Source organism: Eupeodes corollae, chromosome 1 (assembly GCF_945859685.1).
Source record: "Eupeodes corollae chromosome 1, idEupCoro1.1, whole genome shotgun sequence".
In the NCBI taxonomy this organism is placed as follows: Eukaryota; Metazoa; Arthropoda; class Insecta; order Diptera; family Syrphidae; genus Eupeodes; species Eupeodes corollae.
Window position 1 is genome coordinate 105,035,113 of NC_079147.1, and position 20,255 is coordinate 105,055,367.

The window sequence follows — 20,255 nt, forward strand, 5'->3', positions numbered from 1 at the left end:
ACATTTCTGTTCCAACTTAGAGTTTACACATCACATTAATGTTATTGTTAATAAGGCAAGTTCTATGCTTGGTTTTATAAAACGCTGGGCAAAGGAGTTCAATGATCCCTATGTTACCCTTTCTTTGTATAATTGCCATGTTCGTCCTCATCATGAATATGCTTCGCAGGTATGGACTCCCTATTACGAAAGTCATAGAAAACGTATTGAATCAATTCAACATAATTTCATTCGCTTTGCCTTAAAAGGAATTCCTTGGGAAGATCCCTATGATCTGCCTCCCTATGAACATCGTATTCTATTCTAAAGGCGTGTTAATAATGACTTAGTATTTTTTCATCAACTCATTAATGGTGAAATTGATGCACCTTATTTGTTATCTTGTGTACATTTGAATTACCGGGGCGGAACTCATCACCTGCGAACATTTGATTTTATACATATTGACTTCCATAGAACTAACTATGGCAAGAATGAAGCTTTAAGTCGAATGAGCATTTTATATAACTTAAACTGTTCATCGATAGATTTAAATTTAAATAAGGTGGGATTAAAATCATTGTTTAGAACCAGTGCTCCACTATCGTAAACGTTTTCATTTAATTTTTTGTTCTGTAATAGTTAAATGTTGATTATGTTTTGTATTTTGTGCGTGTGTTAGGCTATATTTGTATTATTTTTTACTAACAACTAACACATGCACTTATGATGAGCCTCTGATCGTAGTTTGACGCTTGCTATAAGCTTACTACTTTCTGAAATTCTGAAGTGTAATAGATAATAATTGGGAAATCGAATCCTTAACTTCTATTCCCAAAATTTTGACTTACTTACTTACTTAAGGTGGCGCTACAGTCCGGGGCGGACCTGGGCCTCAACCAACAAGCGTCTCCAGCCAGCTCGGTCCCTAGCTAGCTGTCTCCAGTTTCGCACGCCAAGTTGGTTGAGGTCCTCTCCCACCTGCGTGCGCCACCTGAGTCGCAGACTTCGAAGACCTTCCGGGCTGGAGCGTTAATGTCCATCCGCTCTACATGACCTAGCCATCTAAGCCGTTGGACTTTAATTCTGCTAACTAGGTCAGTGTCGCTGTACAGCCCGTACAGTTCGTAGTTATATCTTCTCCTCCATTCTCCATCTATGCGTACGGGACCAAAAATCACCCGAAGAATTTTTCTCTCGAAGCATCCTAAGACGCTCTCATCTTTCTTTGACAGGGTCCAGGCCTCAGCGCCATAAATGAGAACCGGGATGATGAGTGTCTTATAGATGGTGATTTTACATGCTCGAGAGAGGACTTTACTTCTTAATTCTTTCTTCTAAGTCCAAAGAAGCAGCGATTTGCAAGAGTTATTCTTCGTTTGATTTCAGCGCTGGTGTCGTTGTCTGCATTAATAGCGGTGCCTAGTTAGACAAAGTCCTTAACTACCTCAAAGTTATAGCTGTCCATGGTGACGTTTTGTCCAAGACGTCGTCGTTCAGTGTCCTTTTTTGATGACAGCATATACTTGGTCTTGCCCTCATTGACCACTAAACCCATCTTCTTCGCTTCCGTCGCAATGCTCAAAAACGCTCCAATGACATCACGCTTTGATCTTCCAATTATGTCAATATCATCTGCGTATCCGAGTAATTGGATGGGTTTTTGGAAGATTGTGCCTCTAGTGTTGACGGTTGAGTTTTGCACAATTCTTTCCAGAACGATGTTGAAGAAGTCGCATGACAGTGCATCGCCTTGTCTAAAACCTTTTTTGACATCAAATGCATCGGTAAGATCTTTTCCGACCTTGATAGAGCAGCGTGCATTCTCCATCGTCATTCTGCACAAACGGATAAGTTTGACAGGGATGCCAAAACTAGACATTGCTCGGTAGAGCTCTTCCCTATAAATGCTGTCATACGCGGCTTTAAAATCGATAAAGAGATGGTGGGTATCGATTTGAAGCTCCTGGGTTTTTTCCAAGATCTGCCGTAGTGTGAATATTTGGTCGATAGTGGACTTTCCTGGTCTGAAGCCACACTGATAAGGACCAATCAGGTTGTTGACGAATGGCTTCAGACGTTCACATAATACGGCAGAGATTATCTTATACGCAATGTTAAGGAGACTGATGCCTCTTTATTTGGCGCAGTTTAGAGGGTCTCCTTTCTTATGTATCGGGCACACTATGCTGAGATTCTACTCATCGGCCATGCTTTCTTCCGACCATATTTTGCAGATGAGTTGGTGCATGCTCCCTACCAAGTCATCGCCTGCTGCTTTGAATAGTTCGGCGGTGATGCCGTCAGCTCCAGCAGCTTTGTTTGACTTAAGTTTAGATATAGCTATCTTCACTTCGTCAAGGTCGGGTAGGCGGAATTGTTGATCTGCGTCACCGAGGTTGAGTGGTTCTATCTCCCTTACGGCGGAATTCGGTTGTTCATCGCCGTTATATAATTTGGAGAAGTGATCTTTCCATATTCTCAGCATCGACTGTGGTTCTACTACGATGTTCCCTTGATCGTCTTTACAGGCTTCGGTTCGTGGCTGGTACCCTTGGGAGGTTTTTTTTACCTTTTGGTAAAATTTACGAACCTCATTCCTGTTGTGACATCCCTCTATCTCCTCGATCGCGCGCTTCTCATGCTCTCTTTTTTTCCGTCTAAGAAGCCGGTGTTCCTCTCTCCTCTTCTGCTCGTAGAGCTCGCGAGCAGCTCTAGTCCTTTTGTGCAGCGCCGTTTTGTATGCCTATTGTTTCGCTGCGTGCGCTTGCCGGCATTCGTCGTCAAACCAGGGGTTTCGCTGTGGTGGCCGTGTGAAACCTAGCACTTCAGAGGCGGCATCTCTGATGGCTGCAAGTCAATGTTGCCGCTAATTGTTCGGCTGCACGTGGTCTGTTAAGGGACCTAACATTCCACGTACATATCCGAAATTCGTTGTCCTTATTTCGTTTGCGTGGGTTGTCAACAGTGAATCCGTCCGTATCCGAGGCTTGTTGTTGCTTCGAAACTTTGATGTTTTTACGTGGCCAGGAAGTCACCCCGACGGCACAACCCCCAACCTGGAGGGCCAGATCCTTAGTATAACTTCAAGGAAGGGGAGCCGGATGAACCGCTCCTTATAGGCCTGGGCTCCGAATATGTCGAAGAAGCCCTATAAGGTGTTCACTAAGTAGTTCGACCTTACTGGAACTGTAGACGCCACCGTTGATTCTATCTCGAGAATTCGTCCGCTGCCGCCTGGATAAGGAGAGGTGCCTTAGTGGAAACACCTCTCCCCCCCTCTCTCGTTTGCTGCCCCTAACAACTTTCCACTGGGGTTGGAACCCAATCTCCAGTTGAGGTACTAGGCACCCGATGTTCACCACGGGGAGGTGAGAGTAGGAGTTGATAGACAGAGGTGGGTTTTGAGAAAAACCTGTGGACGCTTGTGTCCTCTTGAATGCACATGTCTACTATTTGAACATCCCAAAATTTTGACAGCAAAAGCAAAAAAAAAATTCATAAAGAATATTTGTTTAATTTTTCTGGGACATGTGAATTTGTCACTTGAATTTATGGCTATGAAAAGATGTTACCCGTATTTTGTTGGAAAATCTATCATAAGTATTACAGTAGGATTTTACGCGAATAACAAAAACAATAACTGCAGTATGAATGCTACCGATAAAAGTTAAAGTAGAATCTTACTAGGGGTGGGTTTTTGACATTTATACGAGTCTCGATTGGATCTTATGTGATTTCGTTCTCAAATGTTGGTCCGATTGATATTGCATTAGTATCTCGATGGCTGTGTTCGTTGAGTAGTTGTGCATTTGGAATTATGTGTGTTTTCAATTGTGGGAAAAAAATCAATATGTTACTGTTGATATATTTAGTTTTGTTAATGGACTTATTTTGCAAGAGAGCAATAGAAAAGATAAGATTTATCTCAGTTTAGATTAGATTTGGTGTTTCCACCGAACAAAAAGATTTAAAAATGATTAAAAGTGACAGCACTTTCTAAAATGCATATGGTTTTTCGATGTTTCTTATGAAGTGAAAGTGAGATAGTTTGATTCGTGTTAAACAATGAAAAACTGATTAGTTCAGCACCATATAAGAATATGCTACCTACTCCATGTGCATTTTTTTTATTTTTTGTTTTATTAAAACAAAACTATATTTTTTGTAAACAAACATGCAAATAAACAGAGCATAACGCATTATCTGTAAAACCAACTCCTCCACACAGGGTTTTCTTCCCAAATTTTGACTTGACTTCGATCCCCGACCGGAATCTAGGCGTCTCAAGCTCATTTCAACTCGGTTCAGGTACAAGTATGTAAAGAATTGAGGCGAGCTTTAAGCTCAGAATTGTTTATTTTGTTAGTTTTAGTTAGTTTTTTTTGCTAATTTTCTCAAAACTTTCTTTTATGTGTATGTTTTTTCTAATATTATTCTGACACAACTTCTCTCAATTGTACTAATTTTTAAATACAAAATTTGGGCTACTGCCTATGCGTCTTTTTGTAAATTTTCTACTTTATTTGCGTTTTTGGAAAAGACATCATAGTACAAATGAAATGTATATAAATATCTAACTAATACAATATCCACAGTAGAATTACTGCCGATAAAAGGTAAAGTGACATCCGGTTGGGAATAGAGATTTGACTTTAAAAGTGATTTTTGAGTGATATCAACTTCTGACTAGTATTTTTTGTATATACAAAGTACATGTTTTCGATTCTTTATTAGTTCTTCAAAATTTTATGGCAATTGCGTATCAAAACAAAACCTTTAAAGTATCTTGTTAGGAAGAGATGCTCTTATAAAGCTTAACATTCTAGAACTGGCGAAGGCAATACATTAACAGTGAAAGTCAATCACCATTTTTTCTTTCATGTTGGTTTTTACACCAACGACAATGAGCTTTGTGAGGGATACCCAACACTGGTAGATCTTCATAAGTACAATCTTCTACAGAAAAGCTTAGGATTCTCAGGAACATACAAATTGTGAATTTTACTTAGTAAATAATAAAAACAAAAAAATCTCTAACCCGCCAGAATCCAGGATTTATTGCTGATTAGGGCTGATTTCTCCAAACTTAACAATCTTCTTAGCTCAGCCGATTTTGAATTAAGATCCCTCCAATTAACAGTTGAGTCCCTTACAAATTGGTTTTATTTGATTCTTTCGTACTGTATTGAAGAATCAGTACCGTTCTCTCGTAGAAAAGATTTCACCTCTGCTCCCCCTTGGTACAACAGAGAGCTCCGTAGCCTAAGAAATACCCGTAACAAGCTTTGGAAGATCTTTTTACAGTCCAAATCTGATACTGATCACAACAACTATCTTCTCGCCTATAATTCTTTCTCTGAATTAAGGGAATCCCTTTATAACCAATACCTTAACCAAATGGAAAATAACCTTCTTTCTGATGCAAGGAAATTTTTCAAGTTTATAAATGTCAAACGAAAATCTGATGGGTTTCCACCTTCAATGAGTTTCTCCAACATAATCTCCTCTGATCCAACAACCATATCAAATCTATTTGCTAATTACTTTAGCAAATCGTATACTGAACATCTGCATGATCCTGATCCGCACTACTTTAGTTATTTAGATGGTTGCACTCAAACCTCCCTTTCATCGTTTACAATAACTGAAGAAATGGTACTTGCCAAAATCGTAAGCCTCAAAGAAAACTTTAGCCCTGGTCCTGATGGCGTCCCACCAGTTGTTCTAAAAAAATGTATGCATTCTCTGTCAAAGCCTCTAACTGCACTCTTTGAACTCTCTCTTTCCCAAGGTGTGTTTCCTCATATATGGAAAGATTCATTTATATTTCCCATTCATAAACAAGGCAATAAAACTGAAATTAACAATTATAGACCTATCGCTAAACTTTCATGCATTCCAAAACTTTTTGAAAGCTTAGTTTATGATTCCGTTTATTTAAATTGCAAGCCTTTATTCTCCCCCGCTCAACATGGTTTTCTTAGAGGTAGATCCACTACGACTAACTTAATTGAATTTATATCCAAAGTTTTGTCAGCCCTTGAGAATGGCAAAGAAGTTGATGTTGTATACACTGATTACAGCAAAGCCTTTGATAAAATATCCCATAACATAATTTATCTCAAACTAAGAGCTCTAGGCTTTCCATCTATATTTATAAACTGGATAAGCTCCTATCTTGCGAATAGAACTTATAGAGTCCTTTTCCGTAACTCCGTCTCCAGTCCTATACATGCAACTTCTGGAGTCCCACAAGGTAGTCACCTTGGCCCCCTTCTCTTCGTCTTATCTGTTAACGATGTCTGTCTTAAATTAAAAAACTCAGATATCCTAATGTTTGCGGATGATAAGAAAATGTTTAAGATTATCTCTACTCCATCTGATTCCTTACTTTTACAAAATGATCTTAATATCTTTTTTGTTTGGTGCATGCATAATTTCCTAGAGTTAAATGTAGGTAAATGTAAACAAATGACCTTTTCGCGCAAACAAATTCCATCTCATAGAGTATACTACTTCCTTAATGACGCCGTCAACGTAGTCGATTCTATTAGAGTTCTTGGTATTATGTGTGACAAACACCTGAATTTCCATTCCCATTTTGACCAAATTATTAATAAAGCTAATAGATCTCTCGGTTTTATTAAGAGATGGTCAAAAGAATTTTTTAACCCCTATGTTACTAAAGCGCTTTACATTTCCCTAGTCCGTCCTCATCTTGAATATGCATGCCAAGTATGGTCTCCCTTTTATGAAAACCATTCACTCAGAATTGAAAATGTTCAAAGACGTTTCGTTCGATTTGCCTTACGTGGCCTCCCCTGGGATGATACATCCAACTTGCCTCCTTATGCTGATCGACTAAAACTGATAGGCTTGCAGCCCTTATATATTAGACGCAAAAACGCTGATATATTGTTTGCTCACCAATTGTTAATGGGCAATATAGATTTCCCGGCACTCCTGAGTGATATTCATCTTAACACTAACCCTCGAAATCTGCGATCTGTTTCCCTTTTCTATATCCCTCATCACCGCACTAATTACGGGCACTTTGAACCAATGTCCAGAATTCTTCGTCACTGCAACGCTGCTATGGTAGTTTTCGATTTCAACATTTCCAAATCCCATCTGAAAGATACCCTTTACTTTTTCCCTTTTTGAGTCCCTTTTGAATCCCCTGTCCCCTGTAATTTTAAGTTAAGTAAAATCAAAATTGTAAGTTCTTGTACATTAAAGAGCTTTGATGTGGGCCTTAGGGCCCACATGAATTAATGTTGAAAACTGATAACAAGAACTGCAAAAAAAAAAAAAAAAAAAAAAATGTTAAGCTAGTTTTAAGTTAAGTTAAGTTATGATAGCTTGTATTAAGCTAAATAAATAAATAAATTGCAGTGAATTTGGCTATATCATTCCTGGGTCTGCATAAAAGTCAGATAGAACGGTTTTGTTATAGATACATATATCTACCTGGATGTGGTAGGTAAATTCCGTTTTATTGTTCGACCTGCCGTCTGACCTGGCTTCTGTCAGAAAAATTGGCAAAATGTTGCCCTTCATAGCTACAAGAGAAATATTTAAGCTTTCCGCAAGTGAGCTATGAATTTCCCGGTTATTCATTAGCCCGGTTATTTAAAATACACTGAAGCAATCATGTTGCCGAAAAGACTCAGAGACATATAAGGATCCAGACAAGAATTCCGACCTAACTACATAATCCATATTTGACCCGTAAGTAATAATAGTGGTATCGCAGTCTTTCGTAACCATGAAATCCACGCAATCCTAAGGTTAGTCAGTGTCTATCGCAATAATATCTTCTGAAATTAGTTCGCTAGTGTTGCGATGACCATACTTACTTACTTGAGGTGGCGCTGCAGTCCTTACCCAAAAAACATCTTACCCAACAAACATCTCCATCTAGCTCGGTTCCTAGCCAGATGTCTACAGTTTCACGCCCAAAGTTGGGTGAGTTCACTTTTCACTAGTGTGCGCCACCTGATCCGCGGTCTTCCTCTACTGCGCTGTCCTGTGGGTATGGATTCGAAGAAATTCCGGGCTTAAGCAATGGTTCTCATGCGCTCTACGTGACCCAGCCATCTTAGTCATTGGACTTTTACCCTTCTGGCTAAGTCTTCGTCACTGTACAGCCCGTACAGCTCGTCGTTTCTCCTTCTCCTCCACTCCCCTTCGATGCATACGGGACCGTAGATCACACAAAGAACTTTTCTCTCTAACCGAGCCAAGGTGCTTTCATCCGCTTTTGTCATAGTCCATGCTTCTGCACTGGGGATGATGAGAGTATTTTATAGCGACAATTTGGACCTTCGAGAGAAGACTTTGCTTCTCAATTGCTCTCTTAGCCCAAAAAACAGCGGTTAGCAAGAGTTATTCTTCGGTTGATCTCAGCGCTGGTATTGTTTTCTGCGTCCTTGACTACCTCAAAGTTACGTCTGTCGATCCTGTCGTTTTCACCAAAACGTCGGTGTTATAAGTCCTTTCTTGACGACAGCATGTACCTTGTTTTGCCTTCATTAACCGTTAAATCCATTTTTATCACCTCTGCCTCAATACTCACAAAAGCCCCATTGACATCACGCTGTGTTCTTTCCATAATATTAATGTCATCAGACTATTAAAGATAGTGCCTCTAGTGTTTTTCAACGAAACCGAACGAAAAGTTATCGTCACAACAAAAAGTAACCATAATGGATTCAAGTAACTTAAGCAGATTTGACATTTGCTTAAGCTCAAACCATTTAAATTGCTCTTCCGTTATTGCGCGAAAGTAAGCGAAATTTAACGAAACTGAGCAAAACGTCTATTATGGTTAGTGACATATAAGTCTGCGCATTGGTTCGTTCCTTTAAGCTGTCTTAACCTCGGTTAAGTCTATTATAGTTGGGCCTTAACCCTTTTTCTTAAGTTCTTATTTCATTCAGATTCAATTTACAAAATGAAAAACATGATATTTTCTCAACAAATAATAAATAAAATAAATCGGGTGGCGGAACAGTCCGTTTGAGTACTAGGGCCTAGTGACAGACAACTCTCAACCATTCTTGTGTGCGAGTACTGGTGTGGAAGGGACCTACAGATTTAAGCCGAATTCAAACGGCCAATTTGAGAAAGCACTTTTCATGACAAGAATTACTCTTGGAGAATTTGTCAATTCCTCGCAAGAGGCAGTACCCGTGAAAAAATCTTTAGGTGGCATAGGCAAAGATCGAACCCAAGACCTCTCGCATGACAGTCCATCGCACTAACCATCATGCCACGGGTACTACAGTACCCTTTCTCAACAAATCCTCTTTAAAATTATCCATTTAAGTTAAGTTAAAATTTGTTGTGCTTCAATTTCGTTTCAAAATATTTTGACAAATGTTCAATTGTATCAACTTAAAAATACTCCAGGAATGTTGAAAGACAAAAGTAAATTTACAAATCTACTGAAATGCACTTCCCATAATTTGTTGCTTACACATTTCGGGGCATATTCATAGTCATATTTTAATACTGAGTCTAATTGAACTAGAGTCCAAATTTACGTTCTTTATAAAGAATTTTGTAGATTTAAGTTATATTCTACTACAATTTCCTTGAAACTATTCCGCTGACTGTGGATTGAGAAATTCCATAAAAGTGTTTTTATAAAGTATTTAATTATTATGGTAAAGGTACGTATATAGAAACAAATACATAACCAACTTAACTTCGGTGAATATTCCGAGCTATAAATCTTAGTTGGATTCATTGAATCGTTGCCTTTCATAGAAATCTTTTCCATAAAATTCAAAGACGTCAATTCGGGTTAAGTAACGCTTAAGCTTTCTGTTAGGTGTACCACCAATTAGAATATCGAGCAAAATATCAAAATTTTGATCGATTTTTTCTCAATTAGTTTGATTATTTATGACGATTTATACGTTAAAAACAGCTTAAACATAAAGAGGTGTATTCATAGAGAATTACTTAAGTCGTGACTTCTTGATCTAAGTTTAAGGCTTGTGGATTTAATAAACACAGCTCTTATTCATAGTCAATTTTCTTGATGTGTTTAGTAAGACCCCAGTTTAAGGTTGTATTCTACTACAATTTTAATTCAAATGACAGGTCAAAGCAAGAAAATGCTGTTATATTTTTAAGCTTGTTGTTTGGTGCTGTCATTCCCAAATTTTATGTATAATATAATAATAATATCAAAAAAATATGACTGTTTCTTTATCCAAATGATATCATTCCTACAAATTCTTGTCGCTAAATTCAAATGAATTGAACCGTGTTTTTTTCTTGTAGTACACCAAATAACTTAAACTTCTCTAAGAAATCCATATTTTCTTCAATTGCTGTATCAATCGACATTTTTATTTGATATAACATCAATTCATAAACAAAAATCATATATGACATTTGGCTATGATAATATCAACTTAAATACAGAAATTGATATGTTTATAGTTAAACCACAGATTAAGCCCTAAACTAAGGTTTAAATTTATGTATGAATAGCTTAACTCTAGACTTGATTAATAACAACTTAGCAAGAGTCTAGCAAACATCTATGAATATACCACAATGGCTACCGTTTAAAAATGTGTTGAAATTGTCTTTGATTAAAATAAACTGGATATTAGGTTGGCAAAGACAAAATCAGAAGTTATGAATATGGCCATTTGTATTCGTTGTCCCTAGCCATTGATATTGCTCGCGTTGTGTTAAATCATTATAAGGGTACTCATAACCCCTTTACTGCACTTACAATTTAAAAAAAAATATACTAGATATGGCCAACTTCAAGTTGGTTTTAGCTAAAATATGGAGAAACTTTTAAACTCGATTTTTATTTATTAACTTTATTATAATAAACTTCCTTAGCTTCTTTTTTCTTTGTTGATGCCTAGAAACAAGAAATGGAGTTTCAAAATTAACTTATTAAATTAAATTATAAATTTTGCTACCAAGCCGATAAGCTTGGTGTAGCTAAATAAGGTTGAATGACTTTTAATCGTTTTTTTTTCTATGGGAATATAAATCGACTAGAAGTCCATATCTAGCATGTCAAGATCCTTTCAAACATAAATATGTACTTATATTGTATTGAAATCCAAATTCAGTTTCTTCATCTTTCGACTGCTGAATTCGTTCACTCTCAACTCTCTCCATTCTAATCTCTGAACTCTTTCATAATCCGCCAAAACAAAAATCTCTCCAAAACCTGTGATGCGCATTTATCTGTCATCCATAAACAACAAACGTCAACTCCTGCACAAGGCACCACAACTGACAACTGTCACCTAGCTATAAAACGGACAAACAGGCGTAAAGAAGTTTTCTTTTTTTTATCAAAAGAAGAAAATCTCGGAATTGTAAATTCGTCCTCCGCAAGGAAAACCAATAAAATACGAAAAACAAAACGCCCAGCAGAACATAGAAAAATTAAAAACACCATTAAAATGTTCACGATATTCTTGTCCATTGTATTCACAACTTGCATTCTCGCCGTACCAGCTCCAGTTCCCAATAAAACCTCGAAACAATGGAGCAAATACAAGGAATACGAATCTCTAGAACGTTTCCATAGTACACTCCTCAACGAATCCGTTTTGCCCTTCTTGAACGAATGCTACTCCAACCAGGGTGCCCAGACGAAGGATGTCGTCTGTTCAAGTTACATCGATGCAATTATTCAACTCAATAGCACCAGCTACGCTGTCAACGCACCAACTGTGCTCAGACTTAGGGACCAAGCCAACATTACGTCGACATTCTGCGAGGAGAAACACAACTTTCCGGCCAGGAAAGTCTTGCTAGATGTCCCGCAAAGAGATTTCAATAATCTGGCGGTTTGTGGAAAATTGTGCTTGGAGGATGATGCAATTACTCCGAAACCAATTTGTAGATTTTTGGCATGGATGGGCGATGAGTTGTTGAAGAAGAGTTCGGTTAGCAGCGGTGTCAAGCATCCAGTTGCAGTTGTTGTGCCACAATTGCAACCACAGCCGCCGCAGCAGGTAGTTCATATCACTCCTGCACCAGCAAAGATTCCTCAAGCTGATGTTGCGTCAAAAGCCGTTCAAGTGATAAAAGTTTTCCCAAATAAGTCTTTCGAGCCGGTGCAGGTGAAACCCACCGAGACTTCGAGAACCGATTCACTTGTGGAAAAACCAGGTAAGTCTAATGTATAAATAGTTTAAGAAATCAACTTGTATAAATAAAACAAACACGTTGCACTATTCATTTTATTGTTTTTCTAAGAATCTGATAAGCGTGTTTGTGTTTTTATCGCATGATAAATAAATAAATAAATAAATAAATGACTCAATCGAATTGATTACACAAGTTCAAGACCATGCACCGGTTACCAAACTTAAAAGGTGCCGAGTCTATTTTCAGATCAAGTTTTTTCGTTTTTACTCAGACAGGATCCGAACCTTCCAGAAGAATATTTTTTAATCAATTTCTGTTGTGTCCGTTAAAAAGCCTTAAATTGATTCTGTGAGGACATACATAGACAAAGCAGATTCTTTCATAGATTTGTTGGTCTTTTTGAAGTTCATAAACCTTTAACTGTCTAAAGTTGCTATTTTTGTTATATTCATATTTAAACTTAACGTAATTTAAGACTTGAAGACAGTTAACCAAACAATTAATAATGAGAAGGCAATTAAGCACTTTGAATATTTTTCTGGGGAAAACCCCAGCGTCTAGACCTGTTTTTCAGATGTGAGGTTTTATTCTTGTTAATTCAGATTTAGATTCAAAAACTATTTATGTTCTCTTGGAAAATAGAACTTCATATTAAAAATGATTAATAGTTGAATGCGTGTTATCTCGTTACAATCCGGGACGAACCTGGGCCTTAACCAGTCTGTGTCTCCAGTTCTGCTTGCTATGTTTTATGAGGTCCTCTCCCACCTGCATGCGCCACATCAGACGTGGTCTTCCTCTACTGCGATCTTCGTTATAATTGGATTTGAAAACTCTATGGAGCTTTGTCTGCCTTTTGTTCTAATTTTTTGTTTGATTTCTGTGTCCATAGCGGAGCCTAGGTAGACAAACTCCTTAACTACCTCAAAATTTACATCTGTCGATGGTAACGTTTTGACGTCGGTATTGTAGTTTCTTTCTTCATGCATTTTATTTTGCCTCATTAACCGCTAAACCTTTTTCTTTCCGCCTCTGCCTTAACACTCGGAAAACCCCCACTGACCTGTAATTGGACTTTTGAAAAATAGTGCCTCTAGTGTTGACGTGGTTCCACTGCCAATTCTTTACGATGTTAAAGAAATCACATGACCTTGTCTAAAACCTATTTTGACATCAAGAGGTTCTGTTAAGTTGTTTCCAACCTTTATGGAGCAGCGTGAATTCTCCTTGGTGATCCTGCACAAACGGACGAATTTTTTAGAAATACCAAAACAAGACATGACTCTTTACAGCTCGTCACTGTAAATCGATAAAGAGATGGTGGGTGTCCATTTGATGTTCTTGGGTTTTTTTCAGGATCTGCCGTAATGTGAATATTTGATCGAGTGTGGACTTTCCTGGTCTAACACAACACTGATAAGAACCTATCAGGTTGTTGACGATGGGCTTTAGACGTTCACATATTACGGCAGAGAAGATTTATAGGCGATGTTAAGTAGACTGATGCCTCTATAGTTTGTACAATTTAGAGTGTCTCCTTTTTTCAGGTTAGAGCAAAAAATACTGAGGTTCTAATCATCGGGCATGATTTCTTCCGACCATATCTTACAGATAAGTTGGTGCATGCTCCTAACCAACTTATCTCCAGATTCTTTAAAGAGCTCGGCATTCAAGCCATCTGCTCCAGCGGCTTTATTAGACTTCAGATTAGATATGGCAATCTTTACTTCGTTTAAGTCGGGAGGACGGGAATGTTGGCATTCGTCGTCAATGTTGGAGGAATTCGCTTCGTCTGCAGAAGTAGTCCTTCCATATCTTCAGCATTGTCTGCGGTTCAACTATGATGTTTCCACTTTCGTCTTTGCAGCCTTCGGTTCTAGGTTTATGTACCTGTGAATTTCGTTTCACATGTTCATAAAACTTTCGAACCTCATTCCGGCTTTTAAACCTCTGAACATCTTCGACCGCACGCTTCTCATGCCCTCTCTTTTTCCTTCTGAGAAGTCGGTATTCCTCTCGCCTCTTCTGCTCATAGAGCTCATGAGCTGCTCTCGTCCTTTTATGCAGCGCCGCTTTGCGTGCCTGTTGTTTTCTGCATTTGCCTGCCGACATTCCTCATCAAACCAGTGGTTCCTTGTTGGTGGCTGCTTGAAACCCAGCACATCAGAGGCGGCTTCTCTGATTGCATCTTGGCAATGTTGCCACTGGTTTTCGATATATTGTGTTGACGGCAGAGAACTTCAAGAGAGGTTACTTGTAACTCGGTTGGAAAAGGATTTGGCGATCTCTTGCGATTGTAGACTTTCGACTTTGCCGTTCGGCCTTGGGTCTGGAAACCCGAAGTGCTCCCTTGGCTACAACGAGGTTGTGGTGCGAGTCGATGTTACCTTCTCGGAAAGTTCGGACATCCATCATGCTGGAAGCGTGACTGGCGTCGACCGCAATATGGTCAATCTGGTTGACGGTAGATCGATCTGAGCTCGAATACGTTGTCGGAAGTGTTGTCGTACAGGCTGTTTTTAACGATTTTTCAACCAAAGATGTCTTCCCTTCCTAGCTTGGCTTTAAAATCGCCCAGGACAATTTTAATATCGTAGCTAGGACACTGCTCATATGTTTTGTCTAAGAGTTTGAAGAACATATCATTGGTGTTGTCATCACCAAATAGCGCTGTTGGTTTTCGTGGTAGCAGTTACCATAGTAAATATCGCAGTTTTTCATCATCTTTTTGCACGGTCCATCCCATCGTATTTCCTATATGGCGGTGATGTCTGCTTTTTAGCGGTCTGGGGCCTCCGCTAATTCTTCGGCCCCACGTGGTCTGTTAAGGGACCTAACATTCCACGTGCATATCCGAAGTTCGTTGTCCTTAATTCGTTTGCGTTGGTTGTCAACAGTAAATCCGTCCGTATCCGAGGCTTGTTGGTGCTTCGCAACTATGAAAGCTTTTACGTGGCCAGGAAGTCACCCTGACGGCACAACCCCCAACCTGGAGGGCCAGATCCTAAGTATAACTCCAAGGATGGGGAGCCGGATAAACCCGCTCCTTATAGGCCTGGGCTCCAAATAAGTCGAAGAAGCCCCATAAGGTGTTCACTAAGTAGTTCAACCTTACTGGAACTGTAGACGCCGCCGTTGATTCCATCACGGGAATTCCTCCGCTGCCGTCTGGATAAGGAGAGGTGCCTTAGTGGAAACACCTCTCCCCCCTTTCTCGTTTGCTGCCCCCAACAACATTCCAATGGGGTTGGAACCCAATCTCCTGTTGAGGTACTAGGCACCCGATGTTCACCACGGGGAGGTGAGAGCAGGAGTTGATAGACAGAGTTTCGTTTTGAGAAAAACCTGTGGACGCTTGTGTCCTCTTGAATGCACATGTCTACCATTTGAACAAATTGTTCAATATGTAACCTCAATTAGGCTAAAAATATTTCTCATTTCCTAGCGTTTTGTCCAATCCTACAGGAAATCCGAAGATTATATTTTAATAAAAGTTTTTTTTACAATTGAAGAATGTTTTTAAATGGAGAAAGTGGATGGAAAACTCTCATTCAATTTGTTTCAGAGGCTGTAGCATATAGAAACATGTATATTAACTTTTAATACATGCGGTCTAATGATAAATTTTGTTTTAGCTAAACTAAAAACTATATTAGGTTTATATTTTAACTATTTAATGAAATTTATAAAATGAGCTCTCTCTAAATGTATTTATTTAATTCATATAATTTGCATTTCCGGCTCACAGCTTATAAGCCATGCATGTAAATCTCTTTTAAACTAATTTTGTTAAATATATTTTATGGACAGAATAAAGAATAATAATAGCGTATCAGCCTTTTAAACTATTTGTTATGTATTTTGATTTTCATATACAATTTTTAAATGTTTATTTTTAGTTTTCAATGCATCCAAGGTCCCAACCAAAGCTACCCAACCCAATAGCCTGGCCGAAATCCCAATTGTAAACAAACAGCCAATTGATGAAGAAAAACAACCAGTGGAAGAAAAACAACCAGTTGAAGAAAAAGAACCAATAACTGAAGACAAACAACCAGAAACTAAAGAAGGTCCAATCGAAACGAAAACCCCAAACCAAGAGAAACAATCTTCAGACGAGATTGCCAAAGACGATGCGGCACAAGCGACAATAAACTCAAGCGCACAGGAACCCATGAAACAGGGTGGCGTCGTCGGCGGTGGCGATCCATCTAAACTCAAACCCGAAAATGGGGACTCTGATATCGCTGACACCGACGAGGACACAAATGTAGATGAAAATGAAAATGATTACCTCAATCCTAGGCCCGATAAGGTTGAAATTGCTAATCCCGACAACGAAGTAAATCACAGCAGCAATCAAGAAATCATTACCAGTGACGTCATAACAGCAACAAGCAACAAGAAAATCGATCCTTTCCACGAGCAATCCGGATCGAATTTCTTTACGTATTTCCTAATCGGAATGTTCTTGTGCATTGCTATGTATGTGTCTTATCACAATAAATCAAAAATCCTCGCCCTGGTTTTGGAGGGAAGACGCGGCGACAAGGGTCGCAGTGGCCGTCGGAAGCATACAGCTGCTTACCGAAAGCTAGATTCAAATCTCGAAGAAGCGATCACATCCTCGACTCGCGGACGAACAACGCAGATTATTTATTAAACAAAAAAAAACACCGATATACTTATTGGTTTTGAGTTTGGCCGTCCCGGCCCGGCCCGTCCCGCCTGTGTCGTCGTCGCATGTATGTCCTTTCTTTGGTATTTGAATATATTATATTATAGTTTGTGTTGACTTTCTTGTTTCATTGGTGAAATAAATTTGAAAGCAATATTAGGATTTAAAAAAATAAAAATAAAATAAAAATAGATACGAGTAACTTGTGATTTCCTTGACTGTGTCGCGTTGAATCGCCATCAACAACAACAGAGAAGGGTCCTTAGAAGAAGATGGAGATTGAAAAATTAAGATGAAGAACGACAGCAGTAAAGAAAATGATTAGGCTACAAATAATTTTGCTGTGTTGATTTTCGTTTTTTAGGTTTTCTGTTTTGTTTGCTAAATAATAATTTTTACTATATTAAACACAAAAATGCATTGTTTGAAAAATGTCGCCATGATGATGATTATTTATTATTTATTGTTTTAGTCGATTCGCCCACAAAAATTTAATTGATAACTAAACATATGTGTAATAATTATAAAAACCTATATCTTTTGTACATGTTATAAGGATTTCATGAAATGAAATAAAATAAAAACAAATAAAACTATAAAATAAGACTATTGTTTTTTATTATTTATGGAAAACGGGCGATCCAGAGTATCCAGTACTTATGTATTTATACGAGGGTAGTCCTAGAAGTATCTGACCTGAACTATAAATGGTGGTTCTTTTTTTTTAAAAAAGAATTACTATGGTAGAGAGTAAAAACTTAAAAAAGCTTAAGTTTGAAGTTTGACGACGCTACGTTTTGTTTTCAGAATTTGTTTGGCAGACATCAATAATGAACGCTGTCAGTGAATTTGTAAACATAGACAAAGTTGGTGATCGTTATGTGATACAATACTTTTATTTGCATGGCCTTAGTCCAAACAATTTCAAAGCGGATTCTTGATTCTACTCTGGGGGAGTCTTGTCCTTCGTTCACAACTGCCAAGGCCAACATCGCAGTGGTCGACGAAATGAGGTGACTACGCCAGAAATGGTTAAAAAAAGCACATAATGTTATTTGGTGACCGTCGAATTAAAGTGCGCGAGCTAGGCGGCATGGTAGCGCTATACATTGCACGTTGACTGAAAATTTGGTCATAAGAATCTATGCGCAAGATGAGCTACTCACAAATTACTCACAATGGTACAAGAAAATCGTCGAGTATTTGACGAAGTTTCACAGCAATAAAGCAGAATTTTTGCATCGATTCATAACCATGGATGAAACATGGGTCCATCACTTCACACCTGAGACGAAGATACAGTAAAAACAATAGAGAACCGGCGCCAAAAAAGGCGAAGACAGTTCGATCTGCAAGGAAAGGTCATGGTCAGTTTTTTGGGTTGCGCGCGGTTTAATTTTCATTGGTTATCTTCAGATAGGAAAAACAATCAATGACGAGTATTATGTGAACTTATTGCAGAGTTTGAGTGACGAAATCAAGAAAAATTGGCCGTATTTAGCGAAAAGAAAGTTTTGTTTTATTAAGATAATGCTCCAGTTAAAAAAATCAATGAGTTAAAGTTGCTTCCTTACGCACCCTATTCGCCAGATTTAGCCCCCTCCGATTATTTTCTGTCACCAAACTTGAAAAAATGGCTCAGTTTTTTGTTTTCTTTGTTAGATCAGATACTTTTGGAACTACCCTTGTAAGTTAATTGTTATGCTGAGCAATAAAAAGAATTATTTTATTGTGACCACTTGGTTAGATTGACTCAGTAAATGTCCCGAAGTAAATGTTTGTTTTAATTGGAAACAGCAGAGAACTTGCCAATGAATATGTCCCTAAGTAAATGTATTTACATTAATTTCTACAAAAAAAAGGTCTGATTGCAAAGCTAATATTATTTTGTCTTTGTTTTGTGTTACAACTTAAAATTAAAAAATCCAGGGTCATAAAATATTCGTCCACGATCCCAAATCGAAAATTACTCATAAAAGTTGGTATTTAAGTATAGTTTTGTCTAACTTTTGAGATACATAGTATGTTTTTCAAATATAACATTAATTTGTGGTAATTACAAATTAAATGATTATTAATGTTGGTTACTGTTTATTGTAATTGTTGAATGATATTTTGAAATCAAGGGGGTTTATAATACCATTAGTATTATAGGACCAGTGAGAAGATTAGGAAAGGGTAAGTTTTTCGGTGCAATTTGGGAAAGAAAAAGTCTGGCAATGCAAAGAAAGAATGTCAGTACTTGACTGTACGGGCTCGAGGGTAGGTTACTAATGCGCATTCCTGGAGAAGCGAATAGAGTATTATGGTTGAATTCCTTGAGGGGAGGAATGCAACTGGCTATTTCTCTGGAGCATAATCCGTTAAAGAGCCGTTAAAAAGGGTTAAGACAAGAAACTTTCAGACCTTATTGATTCAACGATGATGTCATCACCAATCAATTTAAATGCTCTACCTTAAACACTGTACAAAAATCTTAACTAAGTTGCAGGAGCACCAGCCCACAGAGTGGAATAAAACTGAAATTTTAGACGTTCATATATAAGTCTTATAGATAATTGCCAGATCAATGGGGAGAGAAATGTCTTGCATCGTCATAGGATATCCAAACATCTACCGGCATTTTTGGCGATACAGCATATAGTCGGTCTCATAAGGAAAACTCGTAACTTCCAAATTTCTGGCGGCAATAGTACGATAACTTAGGCGACAAAGTTAAATGACGGATTTGTATAGAACAATTAAAAACAAGCATTTTTTACTATGGGAGGGGGTCTACCTATCTCCCCCCGTTTAGGCGGGAGGGGCAATTTTAAAAAAAATATTATTTAAAATGGAAAAAATAGCTACAAAATAACGGTATTACTTACAATTAGGTATAATACAAAGCCAACATTTTGTTTTATTAGCCAGTTTTTAAATCAAGTCAAAACTATGTGAAGTTTTTGCAAAAAAAAAATAATTTTAAACTCAAAATTTGAGTAAAAATATTTTAAAAAAGTTTTAAAGTGTAATTTTTCAATACTTCAAGATTATCCCCCCTCCCAGAGTAAAAAATGCTTGTTTTTAACTGTTCTATACAAATCCATCATTAAACTTTGTCAACAACTTTGGCAACTTTAATGGAAAGTTGACTGGAAAGTTAAAAAAATCTCCCTTTTGTCAAAATGACAGTTGATCATGTTTCTTCATTGAACAAATAGCTGAACTTTTTTATTTTTTTATATTCTGCAAAACTTCATTTAATGCTTTCTGTAAAAGGTTTCCTTATGAATTTATAAAAGAAATAAGTAATATTTGTTTACAATACAATATCCAAATCGTGATTTACTTTTACCTTGCTTGAGGAGTGCTTTGTAGACAATAATTTTTTTAGTAGTTCTTGTACTATGAACTTGCAGTATAGGTTTGTGAAGTAAGGTACTGAATTTGAACTCATGACACTTGA

At 37.8% G+C, this 20,255-nt stretch overlaps 1 protein-coding gene across 1 annotated transcript; it reads left to right on the forward strand.

The window, feature by feature from the left end:
• The first annotated feature begins 11,243 nt into the window (after nt 1–11,243).
• LOC129940206 (trans-Golgi network integral membrane protein 2-like) lies at nt 11,244–17,413 on the forward strand. Its single transcript, XM_056048468.1, has 2 exons — nt 11,244–12,150; nt 16,029–17,413. Exons 1-2 carry the CDS (start codon nt 11,436–11,438, stop codon nt 16,790–16,792), a joined length of 1,479 nt encoding a protein of 492 aa, XP_055904443.1. The 5' UTR covers nt 11,244–11,435; the 3' UTR covers nt 16,793–17,413.
• The last annotated feature ends 2,842 nt before the right edge of the window (nt 17,414–20,255 follow it).

Excerpts from the sequence above, each read along its gene's own strand:
- LOC129940206 (XM_056048468.1), top strand. The coding sequence starts at position 11,436 with ATGTTCACGATATTCTTGTCCATTGTATTCACAACTTGCATTCTCGCC. Across the intron at positions 12,151-16,028 it reads TTCACTTGTGGAAAAACCAG|TTTTCAATGCATCCAAGGTC; the intron begins GTAAGTCTAATG and ends GTTTATTTTTAG.